Source organism: Danio rerio, chromosome 17 (genome assembly GCF_049306965.1).
Source record: "Danio rerio strain Tuebingen ecotype United States chromosome 17, GRCz12tu, whole genome shotgun sequence".
Lineage (NCBI taxonomy): Eukaryota > Metazoa > Chordata > Actinopteri > Cypriniformes > Danionidae > Danio > Danio rerio.
In genome coordinates, this window is record NC_133192.1 from 53,927,501 (window position 1) to 53,949,705 (window position 22,205).

Sequence of the window (22,205 nt, forward strand, 5' to 3'; positions counted from 1 at the left end):
CTGATGCTGCTATGACGATTGCGTCAGCCCCAATTTCAGACATGCCCTCTGTCAAGCATTGATGCTAAAGCACTGTGTGAATGGGGCGTAAGCATGGCAATGAAGCAGAAAGGAGGAATAATGAGTCAGGGAGGTAACTAAGACTTCATAACGTTAACTATCGGCCATGAGTCGGGTCTAAGACGACAGATAATTCTATAAAACATTTTTTTTTGTATTCTATAGAACTGTCATAAATAATATTCATGCAAAAGACTTAGAATATCACTCATTGTGTCTTTACATCATTTTACAGGTACATTTAGGATTGATTTCTGTTATTTATTTAGATTAATAATTATATAATAATAATAATAATAATAATAATAATAATAATAATAATAATAATAAACAAATTGTTATATTTATTAAAAATAAATAAATATATTTAAGTGTATTTGCAATTATTATTTTAGATGTATATATTTATTTAAATATTTTAAATGTATATAAAATCAACCACATAGTGTCTTTATTTTCGGGGGGATGGGGAAGGGGTATGTTTGGGGATGGTTTCGCCCAGGGTGTCATTTAAACTAGAACCGCCACTGGGTAAGAGTATGGACGGTTCTACAGTTGGAATTTCAAATCGAGACCTGGCCGTTTTACAACCCCTGGGTCACATGCAGCCTGCTGGACAAGGTCCGTGTGAAGTACTTGGTTAATTTAAATTCAACCCGCAAACAGGACTGTGCAATGTGCAGGTCTGATACAGTGAGTCAACAAAAGGGGCTGGTCACTTGCATCTTTTGCGTGCTCATATTTGTTATTTAAAATGGAAACATGTGGCTTACATGCGCAAATAGTACGTAATATGTGTTTGGGACTTGCGTTTGCCAGGTGCAGCAAATTAACAAATATCTCAAATTTACCACAAACACACCGCAAGCCATGTAACATGAACCAACCAGGCTGCTTCACACTTTGTATGAAATATGCACAGTAATAACGGTAGACTAATTACCCCAGACAAACACTTTAAGTTATCCAGACACAAGTTATGTTTCTATCCACAAATATGAAGTAACTTTATGCTCAAAACTGGAATATCGAATAAAAGACGTGTGAATAAAGCAGTGTTTCCATCCATTGAGTCAAAGAGAACTGGTGTCAAAAATCAACAGTAAAAACGGAATTTGCTGAGGTAGGAGAAGCTGTGTCAATTAATTAATGAATAACTTGCGCCTCAGAAGATAAATGCCGATACGCAATAAACACGCAGTTGTGTCTAAAGGCATGAGACGCGGAGAGTAGTTGACAGTTCTGGAGGTAATTAATACTATAACAACACTAATACTGCAATGGTTAAGATGTTTTAGAATGAGCATAAGTCATAAGAGTGCGCCCTGCCACCCTTCGAAGGAAAGTCATTTCGTCCGCTTGTATCCGAGATCTTGTCTTTTTGTTCATAACCCAAAGCTCATGACCATAGGTGAGAGTAGGATGTAGATTGACCAGTAAATCGAGAGCTTTGCCTTTCGGCTCAGCTACTTCTTTACCACAACGGATTGGTACATCGACCGCATTACTGCTGGCGCTGCACCAATCCGCCTATCAATCTCACATTCCATTCTTCCCTCACTCGTGAACAAACCCCGTGATACTTAAACTCCTCCACTAGGACTTTCTCTACAACCTGGAGATGGCAAACCACCTTTTTTCGGGTGGAGCACTGTGGCCTTGAACTTGGAGAGCTGATTCTCATCCAAGCCACGTCACACTCGGCAGCAAACCGTCCCAGTGCATGCTGAAGGTTCATGTTCGATGACATTGTCTGCGAATAACAGAGATGAAATCCTGTGGTCCCCAAACCACACCCTCTTCAGCCCAAAGCTGTGCCTTGAAATTCTGTCCATAAATATTCTAAATAGAATCGGTGACAAGGGCCGACCCTGCCGGAGTCCAACATGCACTGGAAACAAATGTGACTTATTGCTGGCTATGCGAACCAGACTCCTACTTTGTTCATACAGGGGCGAGACGGCCCTCAACAGATTGCCTCAATACAATATTGATATTATACTTACATTGAAAAACAAAATGATAATAATAATAATAAATTAATGTGCTTATTGTGTTTATTTTATATTGCAAAACACTATTCAGGTGTTAAACAGGTTTGTTTAGAAATAGGTTAGGTGCTATGGGTAAACTTCAGGATGTGTTAACGTGTAAAGGATGGGTAAACAGCGTAATCGTATGCAGGTGTTTAGGAGCAATGTGAAAACATGTATATACACAATAAGATCTGTTAAAACCACTGGTGTAAAGTAACTAATTACAAATACTCAAATTAGTGTAATTAAGTAGTTTTTCTCAGAAATTGTAATTTACTAAGTCGTTTTAAAGATGTGTACTTTTACTTTCCCTTGAGCACATTTTAGTGCAGTATCTGTGCTTTTACTCCACTACTTTCCTTTAACCTGCAGTCACTACTTTATTTTTTCTTGTCTATGGGGATTAGAAAAATTAGTTCTGTGATTTCTGTCCAATCAAATCACTCATAGAAGGTAAATCGCATCATAATGAACTACTTCAAGACATGCGCACTTTACATTGCACTGTTTGGAAGCATTCAAAATGTCCAAGAAGATGTTGAAAATCACACATTGACCCAGAGACTGTCAGATTTGAGCTCCAACTTGCCTCAACACACCTGCATGGATGTTTCTAGAAAGCCTAGTATGAGATTGATTTGCTAGCCCAGGTGCGTCTAATTGGGATTGGAACTAAACTTTGCAGGACACCGACCCTCCAGGAACGAGTATGGGCACCCCTGGTTTAGATGCATGTCACTGATGAGAAGATGATGGATATTTACTGTATGATGACCGAAATGGCCTTAAACACCCAGCAGGCACAAGACGTCAACATGCCGTCAGAGTGATATTGTACCCTAATGGCATGGAGACGCTGCATTTTGTTTGGAAATGAAAATCAGAACTCAACGTCAGCACGATGTCAATGTCCAACCTATAACCTAAATCACAACCTAAATCTAACCTAATATTAACGTCTTATGATATTGTGTGCCTGCTGGGCAATAACTAAATGCACTACAGAATGTTACGTTTACACACATCCACAAATTACATGTGAATGCATCAACTTTTAACTGTAATACTCACTACTCACTACTCATAAGGGCTACTTTTTACGCCTACTTTGAGTAATATTTACAACAGATACTTTTACTCTACTCACACTACATTTTTAGCCAATTAATAGTACTTTTACTAGAATATGCTTTTTCAGTACTCTTTCCACCACTGGTTGAAACCAATGAGTAATTAAAATGTAAGTACATAGTAGTTAAGAACACTTAATATAAAGTATCGCATCAATGGATGAACTAATGTTGCTGTGCCTCGCAGCTCAAACAAACACAGCAATGTTGAAAGTTCCAAAAAAAAAACCCGCAATGTTTACACTCTCCCGGGAAATCAGTCTATGAGAATGGCTTACTTATAGTTGTCTCTGCACATTAAACAGGAATTGAAGAAAGCACTCCAAAAATTACAGACATAAACATTGTTGAAACAGATCAGAAAATACTTCCCTGGCAGCTTTCAGAGATAAACTGTTCCAGGGCGGATTATTGATCTCCTCGACTCAAAGAAAGCACACTGTTTAAGGGAGGTTTAGCAATTGTGAGCCAAAAATGATCCAAAAGCACTTAGTATATGATTTTATTTTTTAACGCAGATTGATTTGGCTTTAAGTAAGCAATAAGCGAAGGCGTTTTGTCATCATTTACCTGTTCCGACCCCGTATTATGTTATTATGTTAGACAGGATGTCTGAGCATCTGTTTTCCACTTAACACTAATGAATGGTGATTTATACGCTGAAAAGCAACACGCAGGACATTAAAAAAGGTGGAAATGTTCAACCATGACAAATGTGGTGAATATAAACCGTCATTATGACAAAAAAGCTGCACTTTTATTCGTATTTGTTCCCACTTTTGTCGCACAGACAAATAAAACAAGATTATAAACTTGGAAATGTATGGAGAAGTAAAATTGACAAACGTGTCAGTTATGTATGATTATTGCTTCATTAAAAAAACACAAATAGAAAACATTTTATTACTAACACTAATAGAATATGCCAAGGCTTATGGCAAATGCATATCTATAAATACAATTCACTGTAGTTTCAAGCTGAAATAGCAGAAGCAACAACTTGTATTTCTTTTCACACAAATCAAGATCGAAAAGGATTTATTTTTGTTTTTACTATTGAACAAAATATAACAATTCCATTCCATGATGATATGGTTTCATTTTCCACTGTGATGATAATAACAAATAATGTACAAGGTGGGCCATTTATATAGATACACCTTAATAAAATAGGAATGGTTGGTGATATTAACGTCCTGTTTGTGGCATATTAGTGTATGTGAGGGGGTAAACTTTTCAAGATGGGTGCTGACCATGGTGGCCATTTTGAAGTCGGCTATCTTGGATCCAACTTTTGTTTTTCAATAGAAAGAGGGTCGTTTGACACATTAAACTTGTTTGGAATTTCACAAGCAAAACAATGGTGTTCTTGGTTTTAACGTAACTTTATTCTTTCATGAGTTATTTACAAGTTTCTGACCACTTATAAAATGTGTTCAATGTGCTGCCCATTGTGTTGGATTGGCAATGCAACCCTCTTCTCCCCCTCTTAACACACTGTAAGCAACACTGCAGGAGAAATGCCAGCACAGGCTTCCAGTATTCGTAGTTTCAGATGCTGCACATCTTGTATCTTTCAACAAAAGCACTATAAAACATTATCAACCAATTGTTGTCAACATTGTTGAATTGTTGCCTATCAGACATTTCACACTGGATGAGACATCATCTACTTCAGCTTAACCTCGCGAAAACGGAAATGCTTGAAGTTTCTGCCAACCCAACTGTACACCATAACTTTTCAATCCAAATGGATGGGGCAACCATTACTGCATCCAAAATGGTAAAAAGCCTTGGAGTAACGATTGATGACTAACTAAACTTCTCTGACCACATTTCTAGAACTGCTCAATCTTGCAGATTAGCACTCTATAACATCAGAAAGGTCTGACCCTTCCTATCTAAACATGCAGCTCAACTTCTTGTTCAAGCTCTTGTTCTCTCCAGACTGGATTATTGCAACTCTCTACTAGCCGGGTTTCCAGCTAACTCTATCAAACCTCTTCAGCTGCTTCAGAACGCAGCAGCACGAGTGGTCTTTAATGAACCTAAAAGAGCACATGTCACTCCGCTACTCACCCGTTTGCACTGGCTGCCAGTTGCTGCTCGCATCAAATTCAAAGCTCTGATGTTTGCTTACAAAGCGACCTCTGGCTTTGCTCCTTATCTGCTCTCACTTCTGCAGATTTATGTGCCCTCCAGAAACTTGCATTCTGTGAATGAACGTCGCCTCGTGGTTCCATCCCTAAGAAGGAAGAAATCACTTTCCCGAATGCTTGCGTTCAATCTGCCCAGTTGGTGGAATAAACTCCCTAACTGCATCAGAACGACAGAGTCACTCGCTGTCTTCAAGAAACGACTTAAAACTCAACTATTTAGTCTCTACTTCCCTTCCTAATCTGCAATTGCCTCTCTGGCTATACCACTAACTGTACTCAAAAAAAAAAAAAAAAAAACGTATATTACTAATGCTTTGCTTCTTAAACTTTACACACCTGAAACGTTCCTACAGCACTTATTCATTGTTGCTCTTATAGTTGTGTAAATTGCTTTCTTGTCCTCATTTGTGAGTCACTTTGGATAAAAGCGTCTGCTAAATGACTAAATGTAAATGTAACATTAAATGACAACCATTTGTTTAAGAAGTACATTCTATGTGTATAGTATATTCTTTCTTCTTTCTTTATTCTATTTTTTTAGCTTTTCTGTCAAGTCCTGTTGTACTTTTCAAAGGACATCCTGGGCTTTATAGTGATATGTGATTTGATTGGCTGGCATGCTGGGAACAACTTATTACACTGCATTCAATATGGCCGAAATACAAACAAGCACATTTCATGGGAAGGAGAGAGATATGTAAAATGTAGCTTTTTAAATGTTTTTTTTACTATTATTATTACACATATATTTGTTTATTAAGGTGTCAGGAACAATACATTTAGCTTTCAAAGCTGTTAGCTTGTTTGTGTTTCAAAATATCATCCTTTTTTAAAAACGTCCACTATAGTGGACAACAGGACCATCTTAATGTAATGTTGACTGCATGTTGTAGAGGCCAAAACTGAAGCAGAGAAGATTCTTTATAGGATAGTTGAGGGAGACTCTGATTTAGAGTCTGACAATTAGAGAATTAGAGACAATTAGAGAATGACAATCAGTTTTTAAATCTTGTTTATGTTAAATTTGTTTTGGATTAACATCACTTTTTTATTTTTTTGTTTTGTTTTTTGAGTTCGGCTTTCTTTCAGACTAAACTGTTTCAGGAATTTCAATACTAAAAGAGAAAAACGGCTTTTGTTTAGTTTTTGTTACATTAATATTGGATTAATATCCCTTTACAGCCAGATCCTGTACAGTTTTGTTATCTGAGTGGCGTCGTTTTGAACTAAAATGGTTCTGTAGACATGCTGTAAAATTAAAAATAAAAACAAAATGTAAAAACGCTAAATTGTAGATTTTTTTTTTTTTTTTTTAGCCCAAAGGATGTAGGAAATCACAGAAATAAAATAAATAAAAATAAAAAAATTCTTTGGGTCTCAGGAGGTTAAGTAATGTAAAATAACTGGCTTGTAATTATCCCAATAATTAATTTAGCAAGGAAAAATAATTATTAATAAAAGGATGAAAACACGTTATACATGTGTTTATAAGTCAAGAAAACAGCATTTGTAGCTGTGTTTTATAAACTGCTAACTAATGTCTAGTAATTTAGAGTTAATGCTTAGAAAATGACTAATTAACTGTTTTGCTACTGTTTAACAAATTATTCATAGTGTGCAGATATTATAAAGTGTCATCCAGATTGTTACTGTAGTGTTTTTACAGACACAGAATTAATCTCTCTCTTTAATAACTGCATTAGTCTGTGATCAACAGCACCATTAATAGCACCAAATCGAGGCTCGGGATAAAAATTTAAATCCATTGTCGGTTATTCCAACGCAATCTTATGTCAATTCGTAGCTTTTTGATTTAGTGGCTACTTCGAATGAATTTGTACCATCTAATTTGTACAATTTAGGATGATTTGCCCATCAACCAATGACGGTTAGGTTTAGGGGCGGGGTTGGGTGCCACGCCTCCTTTTTAAAATCGTACATTTTCATACGAATTAGCCACTAAACTGACAAAACGTAAAATACTTACGTTTCCTCTTGAGATCAGGCTGATTATTCCTTACTTATTTAGAGTATATACAGGAATCAGAGAGTGGACTTTAAAACCTTTTAAGACCTTTTTTAAGACTCTTTCCATACATTGTAAGACCTTATAACCCCTTTTTCAACCGGAAACACTGGAGAGATTTTAAATTGCAGTATATTTACTAACTATTATTGTAAGAAACTAATCCAAAACTAAAACATTATTCATATAATGAATAAAAATATATTAAATCTAGCTAATTCAGCAGGTTGGCGCCTATAGAAGTGCAGAAATAATGGTGTTGCCTTATTTACTGCAGTAAACAAAGCAGCATGATGTCAAATCTAGAAGGATTTCATTGATTTCATAAACTACACAGCATCCTGATATTCAGATTTAATTCAGGCAGATTTTAGCATACAATCATGCATTGCATAATCAAAAAAAAAAAAAGATATAAAATGTAATACTGTGCAAAATAGCATTTCAGACTTTTTAATACATTTTAAAGACCTTAAATTTCTCTACATTGATGTATCAACCTTTAATACTTTTTAAAACCTCGTGGACACCCTGTTATTTTATGCCCAACACATAGAAAGGAGGAAAAAAAGCAAGAGAAGAACATGGAAAAGTGTGCTTGTGAAATTTTTTTTGATTGTAATGAAGAACGCTGAGAGCAGCAGAGGACAGTCAATGTCACAAAGAGCCAGGCCTGAGGAGGGAGAGAAATCTTAATGACTTTCCTGACCCTTAGATGAGAAAGTCCCAGCGGCTTCAGGGAGTCTTGAAGGATTAGACTGCCCACTCCGCTAAAAAAGACAAACAACCAGTCTGTGATACTTCCATAGCAGATTATTCGATGTTTGCGGATCATACCTCCTTCTGTTCAAAAATCCTTCACAGTCATTCGCGTTCTTGTTTATACTGAATGCTCAATTCTATTAGTAAGCAGCTTACTGTAATGCACTGGCTTCATAAAAAACATCTAGAGTAAAGAAATGTACAGTTAAAGTCAGAATTATTCGCCCCCCTTTGTTTTTTTCTTTAAGTATTTCCCAAATGATGTCTAACAGAGCAAGAAAATTTTTACAGTATGTCTGATAACATTGCTTCTTCTGGAGAAAGTCTTATTTGTTTTATTTCGGCTAGAATAAAAACTGTTTTTATTTTTTTTAAAGCATTTTAAGGTAAAAATTATTATCACCTTTAAGCTAAATATTTTTGATTGTCTACAGAACAAGCCATCATTATACAATGACTTGCCTAATTACACTAACCTGCCTACTTTACCTTATTAACCTTCACTGTAAAAAATCTAATTTTACAGAAAATGTCTCTAAAAGTTTTACAGTATTTTTTTGTCATTTCAAATTATATTTAAAACTTAGTAAAATAACAAACAATCTATCTAAATTAACAGTGTGGCTTTCATTTTAGTTACTTTATCATTAAAGACAAATTACTGACATTTTTGTTTTTATACAGCGAAATTACAATATTTTTATACAGTATTTTACAGTAAATATACAGTATAACGTATATAATTACAAACAATATCTGTAAATTAACACCTTGACTGTTATTTTATGTACTATAAAATTAATGACAAATTACAGCAATTTTCCTGTTTTATACAATAAAATTGCTGTATTATTTACAGTGTTTTTTCCCTGTTTAAGTACATTTAAAATTACGTAAAATTAAAGTTACTTGCTCTTTAAAAAAAAAAAAAAATCTTAGAAAAAAAAAAGGTCAAATGGCTGGCAGCTACAGCTGCCAAACAAAAACCATAAAATTACGGAAAAAAAAAAAATCTTTGAAATAAAGTGCAAAAAATAATAAATCTACAGATATTTTCATTAAAATCTTTACAGAAAAACACTGTTATTTTACAGACTTTTCCCAGATTATTACAATTAAATCTGTTCAATAAATAAAATAGATCCGCTCACATGCACCTGTTCCGAATTACACTGATTGCGCGCACGCACACACACACACAGTTGGAGGATAGTTATGAACTGATTACATGGACTTTAAAAGCAGTCTTGTTGTACTGTTACTGTGAACATTATGACGTGTTTCTCTTCTCTTGCCTTGCTTTGTTTGTTAATTGTTTACGTGGTTTGCTGCCGGGACTGACCATTTGCCTGTTATTTGACCATGACTCTGGATTCCCTGCATACATCTGTTTGCCCCTTGTTTTGATTGTTGCTTGCCTGATCATCTTTGTGTAATAAACCTGCATTTAGATCTACACTCCTTTGTCAGCGTCCCCTTCACGTTACACTTCCATTTCATTTCAGATCTCTAACTGAATCATTCCATATAAATTAAACCTCTACATGTTTTACATAAATACTATTCAATAAAATGGAATAACTGTCATTTTTAAGTTGTGAGAATTTTAATCAGTCGTATCTCATTTGTTGTTTTTTCCAGACTCTTTTGATCCAAAATAAAACTTAAATTACGACCATGAGTGTCTTGACATTTTATTAAAGGTGTTTAATCGTAATGATTTAGGGAAAATTCTTTTAAATAACATTGTTTTCTCTTGAACTTTTAGTGTAGTCACTTTATTGGTGGTGTTTGATCGTAATAATCTAGGAAAAGTCTGTAAAATAACAGTGCTTCTCTGTAAAACTCTTAGTGTGCAACTTTACTAAATGGATTTGATCGTAATAATCTTGGAAAAGTTTGTAAAATAACAGTGTTTTTCTGTAAATATTTTAATGAAAATATCTGTAGATTTATTATTTTTCGCACTTTATTTCAACAAATATTTTACCTTAATTTTATGGTTCTTGTTTGGCAGCTTGACCTTTTTTTAAAGATATTTTTACAGCCCTTAAATGTCACTTTAAGCTGTATCTAGTTTATAAAACTATTATGTTTAAAAATGTGTTGAAAAAAAATCTACTCTCCGTTAAGCATAAATAGGGGAAAAAATAAACAAGGTGGCTAATAATTTAGGGGAGGCTAATAATGCTGACTTCAACTGTATGTACAACTGTTTTGTTATGAATCCTCTAGGGAAAGGTTGGAACTAAAACGGCTAGAATCTCTAAGAGGGCATCACCACGGGTGACCAAGTTCAATACTCAGACTCTCATTTACAAGTAAACGACCTTTTTAAAGGCAAATTTATTTATAAATGGATTCTAGATGGAACTAATGGAAGCAATTTGCACTCTTTGTATTGATGAATTTAATTACCGTTGGAGCTCAAGATGTACGCAGACTAAAAACGCTAGTGATGTGATTAAAAATCACACCAAATAAAACAGAATTTCAGCTATGTTAAATAAGAGATGATGCCATGTATTTTACTGATGTGGTTGTTAATATGATATAAGTGACAGATTTTTGAAATATTATGATAGTTTTTTTTAAATGCCACTGATACGTCTGTCCTATTTATTTTTCCTCTTATTTTTTTCTTATTATATTATTTTGTATGTATTATAATTGCATTTGTTGTGAAATGACTGTCTTTATTGTTGTTGTCTTCATTTTACTATGCTAGTTACTGGCATTAATAAAAATGTAAAAAAACAGAAATAATCTATTTATACTTTATATTATGTTCATAACTGAAAATTTATAAACGTTATACAAATTTCTTAGAGATTTAAATGACTTAAATCCTACATTTATACATACAAGTGTTAGGTTGGAAGTGTTTAATTAAGTGGTAAATGTATAATGTGATTCTTTTACCTCCTGAATTTTGTTTTTTAAATAAATTAATTATTATTATTTTTATTATTATTATTATTATTATTATTATTATTATTATAACCCACGTGAAAAGAAAGTTTACTTAAGTTGTATTTTTTAGACGTAATTATCAGATTTTAATTGTACTAAGTGGATATTAAATGGGTTATTTTGGTATAACTTCAAGCTTATTAATTGTTATTTCATATATACTTAAAAAAAAAATTAAGCTATTTAAAATGTGTTGTAACATTCTTAGTTGTATTAAAATGGACAATTAAAACTAATAAAAAGTTCAATTAAAGTGTACTATTAAAAGTGTATTTTATTTAAACTACATGTAAATGATATTTGAAACACAGTATATTTTTAACCACAGTTGAAGTATACTTTAAGTTCAGATGAAGTGTAATTTAAACCCAGTATAAGAAAAATAGTAAGCTTCACATTAATGTGTTATTACTATACTTACTATACATTTGCAGAGTACTACAAGACCTACTTTATTTCAACAATAATTAACAAAATTATTCAGAAGAAACACAAATAACCGCACAGTTTTTGAATGCTTGAAAACTGACAATAACAGTGTAAAATATGTTTCATTATGTTTCAAACAATTAAAAATAACATGCATACACTTTACACACAAATTAGCACTGTTTCACAATGTTCTTATAAACATACTTAAACAAAGAATAAAATGAGTGTGATCTCAGTAAATAGATTAGAATGCATTAATAGTATGCATTTTTTTTTACCAATGCACTTGTAGTATACTTTATAATAAATACATTATAATGCAAACCAACACATATAAATTGCACTTTAAGTAAGTATGCTACTTGTGTTAATTGTGCTTTAAACATACTATCTACATTTCAAGTACATTTGTAATATACTTAAGAGCACTTCTTTTTCACCTATGTAGTAGTTATATGTATGTATTTTTATTTCATTTTTTCCATCGTCTTCATGATTTACCTTTTTACACAATGTAATCAAATAAATAAATAAATAAATAAATAAATAAATAAATAAATAAATAAATAAATAAATAAATTCAATAAATAAATAAATAAATAAAATGACCTACACTGTAAAAAAAAATGCTGTCAATTTATGTTGGGACAACATGAAGGAATTAAGTTGACTTACTATTCTTATTGCCTTAATATAGGTGGATTTAACATAAAACAATTAAGTTGTAGTCCAGGATGGGCCAGCTGGATTGAATTTCGAATGAATGAATTCCTCCTTATTTGAATTGTGCTATTTCAGCTTGCCTCAAGATTCAAATGCCTGCTTGTAACTATTCTACATCATCAAACTAATTGCCTCTAACAAGTCATTCTCTTTACTTAAAACGTATGCTCTTAAAATGCATTTCCATAACTCAACTTATGCAAGAACTTGTTCTTTGTTACTTAGGAGTTCCTGTGTATTGTCAAAATGCTGAAATATAAACTTATATTCAAGCAATCAAGTCTCTATAAAGCACCTATTGTATATAAACACTTAAAAGCAGAACTTGAAAGAAACTTAAAGAAACACTCCAACTTTTAAGAAATAGGCAATTTGTTTAGGCCTCTAGACTTGAGTTTGACCATTTTTTTATACATTCAGCCAATCTATGAATCAACAGGAGTACTTTTAGCTTAGCTTAGCATAATTCATTGAATCGGATTAGACCATTAGCATCTTGCTGAAAAGAAAAGAAAAAAAAAAGTGTTTTGATGAACTTCCTACTCAAAGCTTAACTCTTCTGTAGTTGCTTTGATAGTATGAAGCTGTTACATAGTTATGCTAATATATTATGTTAAGTTATGCTAAGCTAAGCTAATCTGAAACTGCTCCTGCCAGACCAGGACATCAGCTGAATGGATTAAAAATGATAAAACCCAACTGTTTAACTCTAGACGACTTTTAAAAAGAGACCAAAAAAAGTAGAATGTTCCTTCAAGGTTAAAGAACAAAATGCATAAGAAATTGCCAATACATGGATTGATTTCACTTCATGACCATTGATTGCACTTCTGTACAAGTGATTGACATAATCCCCCCCACTCATTTTTCCTATTTTTCCCAGTCTTTTAAGCATAAAACTTGAATTGTAATCACATCCAACATATATATATATATATATATATATATATATATATATATATATATATATATATATATATATATATATATATATATATATATATATATGATTTATGTATGTACAGGTGTTCGCTGATTGTACGTATAAGCTTGTCTTATGGTGCATTTTTAATGATTACTTCAAAATACTCAAAAGATTTAGGGCAATTTTCAAGTGCCACTTAAGTTATGATGCTTTTGAAAAACAGTCTGTAACATTAATATCAGTTGTATGATCTTTGTAATGATCTACTTATCAAGTAGCTTACAGTACAATGCTTTTTGGAAAAATGCAGCCAAGGTAGTTACACCAATCAAGTGATTATTATTATTATTTTTTAACAAATGATTAAAAAAAAAAGTCAAGAATTGAGTCTCATTTTTGAAAGAGCAGCATTTTTTGAGCGAGTCAAGTAGTAGCTATATTCGCTGTAACCACAGTAGGACTGATACAAAATATTCCAGACTATCTGTAACTATCAATTATGCATTTATCTATAATCATGTGGACCACAGTGCCAAAAATGGCATCATTGTTTCATTGATCTGCTCTTTAAAAGGACATCCTTGAATTACAAGTGGCCTTGAATGACATCATTCACCGATAAAGGATTTCAGAGACCTTCCAAATGACCATGTGTGCTTCAGCAGACACCTTAGTCCAACTTAAAGCAAATCGCCAAACAAATATTATTCTATCAGAAAACTTTCAAAAGAAACTATAAAAAAGTGACACAATCAAAGCAGCAAAAGCACAAATTTCTACATGTGTGCAAAACATGTAACATATACACATCATTTAATTATTTTGCTGACCTAAAACCACGCAAAGGATATATTTCCAATGATAAAGCAAGTATTATCAATGCTGCAAAATCAGTAATACTGCTTAAAGAAATTCTACCACAACAAAAAACAGGAAAGGTCAGCAGCTCTTGAACTTTCTAAAGAAAGTAATTCATGATTTTGAACTAAAGTCTATGTTAAGAACCAGCGATTAAAAAAAAAAAAATAAAAAAAAACAGTGCTCCTAAAACTTATTTTATTTTCTTTAGGTCTTTGCACTTTATAGTTTTGAGTCTCTCAGAGCATGTTTTTGTTCTTTAAGATCATTTAGGGAAAGAGGTGTTGTAAACTGTTTTTGTCAATAATAGTCCTCCAGACTCCCCTGCAAACTAATCATCAGATGAATATTACAAATGTCTATGACAAGCTGCTTAACAGCCTTCCCAGTGGTCAATGCAGCTATAGGTAAACACCGAGGATCTTGATGTAAAATCTGAATGAGAAAATCCTACAATTTTCAGTCCATGTCAGCAGTTTTGAATTCTACAGTGGGCAAAGCCATCAAATGGGGATTTGCATCTGTCAGCTTGTGTGATTTTGCAAAAAAAGTGTCCCTTGTTGTGCATGCTGTGATGCCGTGTAGCCTTTATTGGTGTTGCAGTGCCACCCTTTTGAACAGCCAATGAATTACCAAGACTGATATTACTGCTGGAATACAAAGGGGGAGGTGACAAATCCCAATATGACCAACACACAGGAACTTTTCCTCATTATTTCTTTTTTTTTCACTCAGTTTTGTATAAATTTTCTTACTGTTGTTTACAGTTGAAGTCAGAATTATAAGCCCCCCTTTATTTTATAATTTTTTTAAATACTTCCCAAATGATGTTTGACAAACCAAGGAAATTCACAGTATGTCTGATAATATTTTTTCTTCTGAAGAAAGTCTTTTTAGGTTTATTTCGGCTAGAATAAAAGCAGTTTTTAATTTTTTAAACACCATTTTAAGGACAAAATTATTAGCAGCTTTAAGCTATATATTTTTCTGATAGTCTACAAAACAAACCATCGATATACAACCAATAAAAACAACTCTCCATTAAACAGAAATTGGGAAAAAAAAATAAACAGGGGGCTAATATTTCTGACTTCAACTGCATATACAAATTGTATACAAAGTATTATTTGTGTTTGTACTATAAAGACAAGATTATTAAATCACGAGGAACATGTAAACTAATACATGGAGGTAAATCTTCATGATTACCTGCACAGTAGTAGTTATTTTAAAATAAGTGACCAGTAATAGTTCCAGTGCTGTGAAATAGTAAACATTACCATCTCTTGATGTGACCTGGGCCACAATCAAGTTAAACTTGCTTAACCAAACAGCGCAAAAGTCGCAAAGTTGAATTCTTACCACTTGACGCGATCTGTATGAACAGTCGAGCGTCCGAAGCTCTGATGGCAGCAGAGTATTTGTCCTCTTTCCCCGGGACCTGCACTTTCCGCTCGGGCATAAGTCGGACCCTGAGCCGTCCTCCCTCCGCCCCCAGCCACCACTCCAAAATCCGCGTTAGGTCCATTTCCAGGAACACCACCGGCGCGTCCTCGTACACATGCAGCCCTCCGCATCCCGTTTTAACCATCTCTTCTCCAACCTCCACCACAACTTGATTAGACTTTCGACTGGCGCTGGTCAACCCCAAATTCAAAACTTTCGGCACGGGCCGCTTCTGTCGATACGGGAGCTGTCCAGTGCTGGATCTGTTGACGTTCATCGCGGCCAACTTTGCATCGAGCAAACCGGCGATGGTTTTTTGCAGCGGCACGCAGCGCATGAGCAAGTTCGCGCGCACCGTGTAACATCCATTAAACGACAGACAGTCTCCGTTGAGCGGTCGTTTGATAAACAGAGCCAAGTAGTAGCGTAGCAGCGACGGGACGGCGAAATCCACCGAGAGCGTCTTCCGTTTGATCCGAGATGTGGAGGTCTGGTTGGAGTCCTTTCTGTCGGTGCCGTTGATGAACGCGGACGTGGGAAAAGTAGTGAGCGCGTCCGCGGTTCTCTGAGAAGCGCACTGCAGCTCGGGTAGAAATGCCGCAGACCAAAGGAAAAAGTAGAGTATCCGCGCGATCATGATTTAGGCTGAAATTATCCTGTTTTCGGTTGGTTCCGCGTCTCTCGCTGTCTCCAAAAGGGGTGCTGAATCAGGAAACAAATGGGGAGCTATTCGTCTCTACATGTCTTCTCCTTATGCATTAAGACGTGTTTGCTTTCATCAAAGCTCACGAGGTTGCACATAAATCCCCGCATATTAAAGAAGAGTCATCCACAAAATATTTCCTCGCTAGGCTCATTAAATCGCTCAAAAAGGATTCGCCTCTTGTGGAGCTTCTTGGTATGCCTAACAAGTTCTCCAGGGCTGCTCAAAGGCTCCTTGTATCTGCATGCAATACCTCAGAGTCGTTCTGTCAGCAGAGCTCCGGTATCCTCTTATTAAATATCTTCAGTGGTCGTTTAATTACAGATCCTTACGCGTTTTGCATGTCCACTTTTCGGCAAGCCAACATATTTACACGACAAACATGCGTGCGCTCAAATCAAATATAATCCATTGCTCGTCGTATTTCTGCCGATCATAAAGAGAAGTTTCTTTTATTACACGGTGCCTAAGAATACTTTTGGATTTTCTGGACGTGGCCTGTCTAAATCCAGCGGGTCTTACCTGCGCAGCCAGTCAAAACGAGGGAGCCTTTTCAGCGCGAGCTGCTCATTTGAGGCTGCTACTGCCGCGTGTGCGCGAGCCACTGTGCGCGTGCCACCACGGCGCTTTTTTTTTTTTTTTTGGGGTTGTGAAACTCACTTCTGCGTCTCTTGTGACGTCACCAGCATCAGGTCGTTATACGTGAATATAAGGGACACGTTTAGAGCCCCTCAAAACTACCGAGATTGGAATCGACGGTCCTCACGGAGCTCTCAACTCATTGGAATGACCGAAATGACACCTCCGTATGGCGGCATTGCGCCGTAATTAGTTTTTAATGAATATCTGTGTATGACGAGCATCACCTCCCAATAATTTAACTACTCAGAGAATCATTTACAGCCTCTCTAATTATTGCATTCACGTCATGGAGAGATTGCATCGAGCGCGCATAAATGCGTCAAAACGCAGACGCACTTTTTATTATTTCAAAGGGTTAAAACTGAATAATAAATTAAGCTTAATTACACTGCTAGAATAAAAATATATTAACTTTCATGACTGGAGGAACATTTAAACCACAGCCCTGTAAAAAAGCCAGAACTGTCCATAAATTGAAGTCTAACAGAAGAGTAAAACAAATCACTTTTACGAGTCTTAGACGTGAGATTTCGTCAGCCTTTTTTAAGAAAGGAATGATGGAATTAATTCATATGAGTTCTTGTTCATAAAAAAATAAAACATATATATATATATATATATATATATATATATATATATATATATATATATATATATATATATATATATATAATAAAAAAAACATTGTACAAATAGCCTCCAAGATATTGGATATTTAAAAATGTTGTGATGAAGCTAATTTAAAGATGTAGTTCGCCCAAAAAGAAAGGAAAATAACTTAAATATCACAATCTCTACTTGTTTCACAGCTGTTTGAATTTCTTCTGATGAACACAACATAAGATATTTAGTAAAATCCTGGAAATGGGTGTCCACAATATTTCTTTTTCCTGCTAAGAATGCTTTCCAACATTTTCAAAACTTTTGTCACCTTGGAATTATAAGGTTCTATCTGCGTGTTTGAATGTTTGGAGATTTTGAGCTTCAAAGTTTTTACATTCCATAGCAAACAGTGTATATATATATATATATATATATATATATATATATATATATATATATATATATATATATACATATATATATATATATATATATATATATATATATATATATATATATATATATATATATATATTATAAGTCTTAAAATGTAAACAACTTATAAAAAACATCCCATAATGTAAATAGGTTGTCATTTAATAAGAATATGTCAATAACTCAATTTTGCCAAAAAATGTCAGATAGAACCTTATAATTCTAAGGTGACAAATTGTCTTTTTTGTTCAACAGAAGAAAAAAACGCAATAAATGTTTGGAACCTAAGAGTAGAAATAGTGAGTGCATTTTAATTTTGATGTGAAATTTTTTTTAACCATCCAATTATTTTGAATACAACCAACTTTTGTCTTTAGTCTTTCACATCATTGCAATTCAGTTTCTTACTGTGCACAGGAACAACTGATCATTTAGGTATCATACTTTGCAATTAGGTCTGTCGACTACTCAAGAAAGATTAAATCCTTGTGAAGTGCCTACTGGTTTTCTTTTTTCTCCGCTAGATGGGAGTATGGCGCATTTATTGGTCTGATCAGTGCCATCGTGACAAGCTCATTAATGCTCACATAGCACAGGGATTTTAACGACCTGCCGTTCGGGTGTTATCATTCCCGGAAATAGAGTGACTAATTGCTCGCTGTATTCTAATTGTTGTGGTATGAATGACACAATCCGTTTAATGGTAAGGTTGTTTAATTGAGACAAGGTTACTCTGAAGCACTGCATCGCTGAGATCAGATTTGACGTCTACTGTTGAGACTTACTAGGAGAAGCGTTATGTAAGCCAATGAATCAAAAAGTATGCAATATATATGGCATGATTCAGAAAAAAAATTGTACAGTCTTGGTTTTAATGCAGTTTTGGAGGAAAGTAACCGAGTATAATCAACCCTGAAGGGAGTTTTGAAAGTCAGTTGTTATTTGTGAATGATTTATTATTTTGATCTGATATTTCCAATGAATCAGTTATTATTATTATTATTATTATTATTATTATTATTATTATTAAATCAAGTATTTTCAATTAGTATATTGATTATTCCTTTCTATAAATAATTGCACATCTGAAATATTGTCATTATACAGAATGACTAATTGTTGATTCTGAAAGTTTGAACAAAAATAGTTCAAGCTTTGAATACTTTGATACACATTACACACAATACATATAAACAGCATTTCATATATGTGTATATATATATATATGTGAACCTGTCATCTGTGAAGAGCACAGGGCGCCAGTGGCGATCTGCCAATCTTGGTGTTCTCTGGCAAATGCCCAACGTCCTGCATGATGTTGGGCTTTAAGCACAACCAGGGCTTATTTTGTGCCGAACATGCCAGATCCAGATCCGGCACCTCTGAAATCGGATCTGGCACCTCATTTTACTGATCCCCCTCCTCAACCGCCCTCTGTTGCACTTTCACTTTCTTCTGCGACTCCCCAACCCTCTTTACTTTCATCCGCGACATCCAACCCGGGCTCATTGTGGAAACGTAGCCCCGCGGACGTTTCTGCGGACCGCGATTTACGTCCCGGGAGGTACGTATTTGAGCGTTTTTTGTTTTCGCGGATCCGCGAGAGGCCGCTGTGCCCGTTTTTTCGCGTCTCGGGAGCGCGCGCCGTCTCGCACGAAAAGCCGCTGGATCGGCCGACTCGGCCGCCCTCCTCTTCCTCCTCCTCCTCCTTTCCTAAACCCGAGCGACGGTTCGCAAAAGCCGTCCAGAAAAAAAAAAAAAAAGCAAAAGCCCTCGTCTTAGATTTCGACCACGTTTTCGGATCCCACCGCGTTCTCGCCCTTATTTTTCGGATTCCGTTTTTCGTCTTACCTGATTTCCGGAACCTGCTGTTCCCCGGACTCGATCCCGGTCGTCGTCCACCGCGGCCGGCTCCTCCTCCGGGGCCTCCGCTCCGCCGACGCAACGCTGTGAGCTAAGCGGACAAACTGATTGCATTGGGAAAGCCCTCCACTCGGAGGCGAGCCGTCGGCCGGCGAGCGCGAAGAGGAGGGGCGGAGTGGCGCCACACCACCCCGCAGCGTTCGTTCGAAAAAAACTAAACGCGGCCTTTACGTACCTCCGGCCACGTAAATCGCGGTCTCCAGAAACGTCCGCGGGGCTACGTTTCCAGAATGAGCTTGGGTTGGCAACATCCCTCTGCCATCCAACGCCCCACCATACCTCTCTTCCCTACCCCCCTCCCGTTCTTCACTTGCATCTGCGACAGCCCTTCCATGCACGGCACCTCTACATTCTCGGGTAACATGCCAGATCTGTTACCCCAATCTGTTCCGGGACCTCGCAATTCACAAATTAAGCACTGAGCACTACCCACAACTGTGGACATCAGGGCCTCATACCACCCACGGGAAGTCTGACCATTTGAGCAGACACATGCACATTTGTGGCCTGCGGGAGGTCATGTTTCAGGGCTCTGGTAGTGGTCCAAATGTGGTGGTAGTGATCCTGCTGCTAAGCTGTTGCCCTCCTACGGCCTCCTTCACATCTCCTGATGTACTAGCCTATGTACTTTTCTGGTAGTCCCTCTATGCTCTGGACACAACACTGACAGACATTGATGTGCCGTCCTGGATGAGCTGCACAACCTGAGCCACTCGTGTGTGTTGTAGACTTTGTTTCATACTACCACTAGAGTGAAAGCACTGCCAGCAAAGTGACCACAACATCGGCACGTAGCTCTCTGTTACTCTCACATGGTCGCCCACTGAAGCTAAGCAGGGCTGCGCCCGGTCAGTACCTGGATGGGAGACCACATGGGAAAGCTAGGTTGCTGCCGGAAGTGGTGTTAGTGAGGCCTGCAAGGGGCACCCAACCTCTGCAGTCTGTGCGGGTCCTATTGCCCCAGTATAGTGACGGGGACTCTATACTGCTCAGTGAGCGCCGTCTTTCGGATGACACGTTAAACCGAGGTCATCATGGTCATTCCTTTGAAAAAGAGCAGGGGTTTCACCCTGGCATACTGGCCAAATCTGCCCACTGGCCTCTGTCCATCATGGCCTCCTAATCATCCCCATATCATAATTGGCTTCATCACTCTGTCTCCTCTCCACCAATCAGCTGGTGTGTGGTGTGCGGTCTGGCGCAAAATGGCTGCCGTCGCGTCATCCAGGTGGATGCTGCACACTGGTGTTGGATGAGGAGATTCCCTCTATGTGTAAAGCAATTTGAGTGCCCAAATAAGTGCTAAATAAATGTAAGGAGTTATTATATTATTATTATCAGCCCGAAAGCATAGGAACTGATACGTGGTCTGTGGTCACCACCTGCACCACCTTTGTTGCGAGTGTCTTGTTAACTGCATGTAGCATGTAGCATGTAAAATTGATTGTCAATCAGTGTTGCTTCCTAAGTAGGCAGTTTGATTTCACATAAGTGTGATTGTCTTTGAGTTAGATTGTTTTGTTTACCAGTTCCCTTTATTTTTTGAGCAGTGTACAATTTGCAATAAATTTACAGCAGAAAAAATGTGCTAACAAACATATACCCTAATGTTCAACTCACTGAAATTAGGTTTGCCAATGCGCAATAACTTTAATATTTTAGTCCGTTTGCCACACAAAGTCGATTTGTATGAGTTCAAAAGAGTGCGTGAGTCGTATAGACTAATTTTAACCACTTTTATGGTGGGTCCAGATCCCCTTTGATGCTTTTGAAAGCTTTAAAAAATCCTTTTATGTTCCACAGAAGAACAAAAGTCATGCGGGTTTAGAATGACATGAAGATCAGAGTGTAAATAATGAACTGTTCCTTAAATCATTGTGCTGGCTTACATCAAGACAATCATTGAACTGTTTCTTGAAAATAATTCATTTATGGCACGTCAAAGAGAGCAGCATGCAAGAGCATTTGCCTGTCAATTGCGTATTACGTAACAACATACAAATAGCTCGGGGATGGAATATCTTGCTCAAGTCATCTCGAAACAATGAGATAAAACAGCAATTGTAATGTAACATTTCCATGCAGATTGCAAAAAACAAACAGCTGTGTGTTAAATCGAATTAGGTGAACATTACTAAATATATATATATATATATATATATATATATATATATATATATATATATATTATTATTATTATTATTATTATTATTATTATTATTATTATTATTATTATTATTAAATGGTGTCTGAATTTAACCTGATTTATTAAATTTGCCTTAACCACTTGTTGCACTATTCAGGTCTAAAGTGATCCAACTGACTTCTGATTTTCTATATCTTTGCAATAAATTGATTTATTTACTTGG

At 35.8% G+C, this 22,205-nt stretch overlaps 1 protein-coding gene and 1 long non-coding RNA gene across 3 annotated transcripts in view; one reads left to right on the forward strand and one right to left on the reverse strand.

The window, feature by feature from the left end:
• alk (ALK receptor tyrosine kinase) overlaps positions 1-17,170 on the reverse strand; it is an 860,059-nt gene extending 842,889 nt beyond the window's left edge. Inside the window, exons 1-2 of one of the 2 annotated variants that reach the window (XM_073927358.1) lie at positions 16,756-16,829; positions 15,447-16,659 (exon numbers count right to left, since the gene is read on the reverse strand). In XM_073927358.1, the coding sequence (XP_073783459.1) occupies positions 15,447-16,167 (721 nt within the window). In that variant the 5' untranslated portion in view covers positions 16,168-16,659; positions 16,756-16,829. Of the gene's footprint in view, positions 1-15,446 lie in introns of both variants that reach the window. The other variant, NM_001423965.1, reaches the window with a different exon arrangement.
• LOC141378383 (uncharacterized) overlaps positions 1-22,205 on the forward strand; it is a 228,406-nt gene that overhangs the window by 191,992 nt on the left and 14,209 nt on the right. The window lies entirely within an intron of this gene.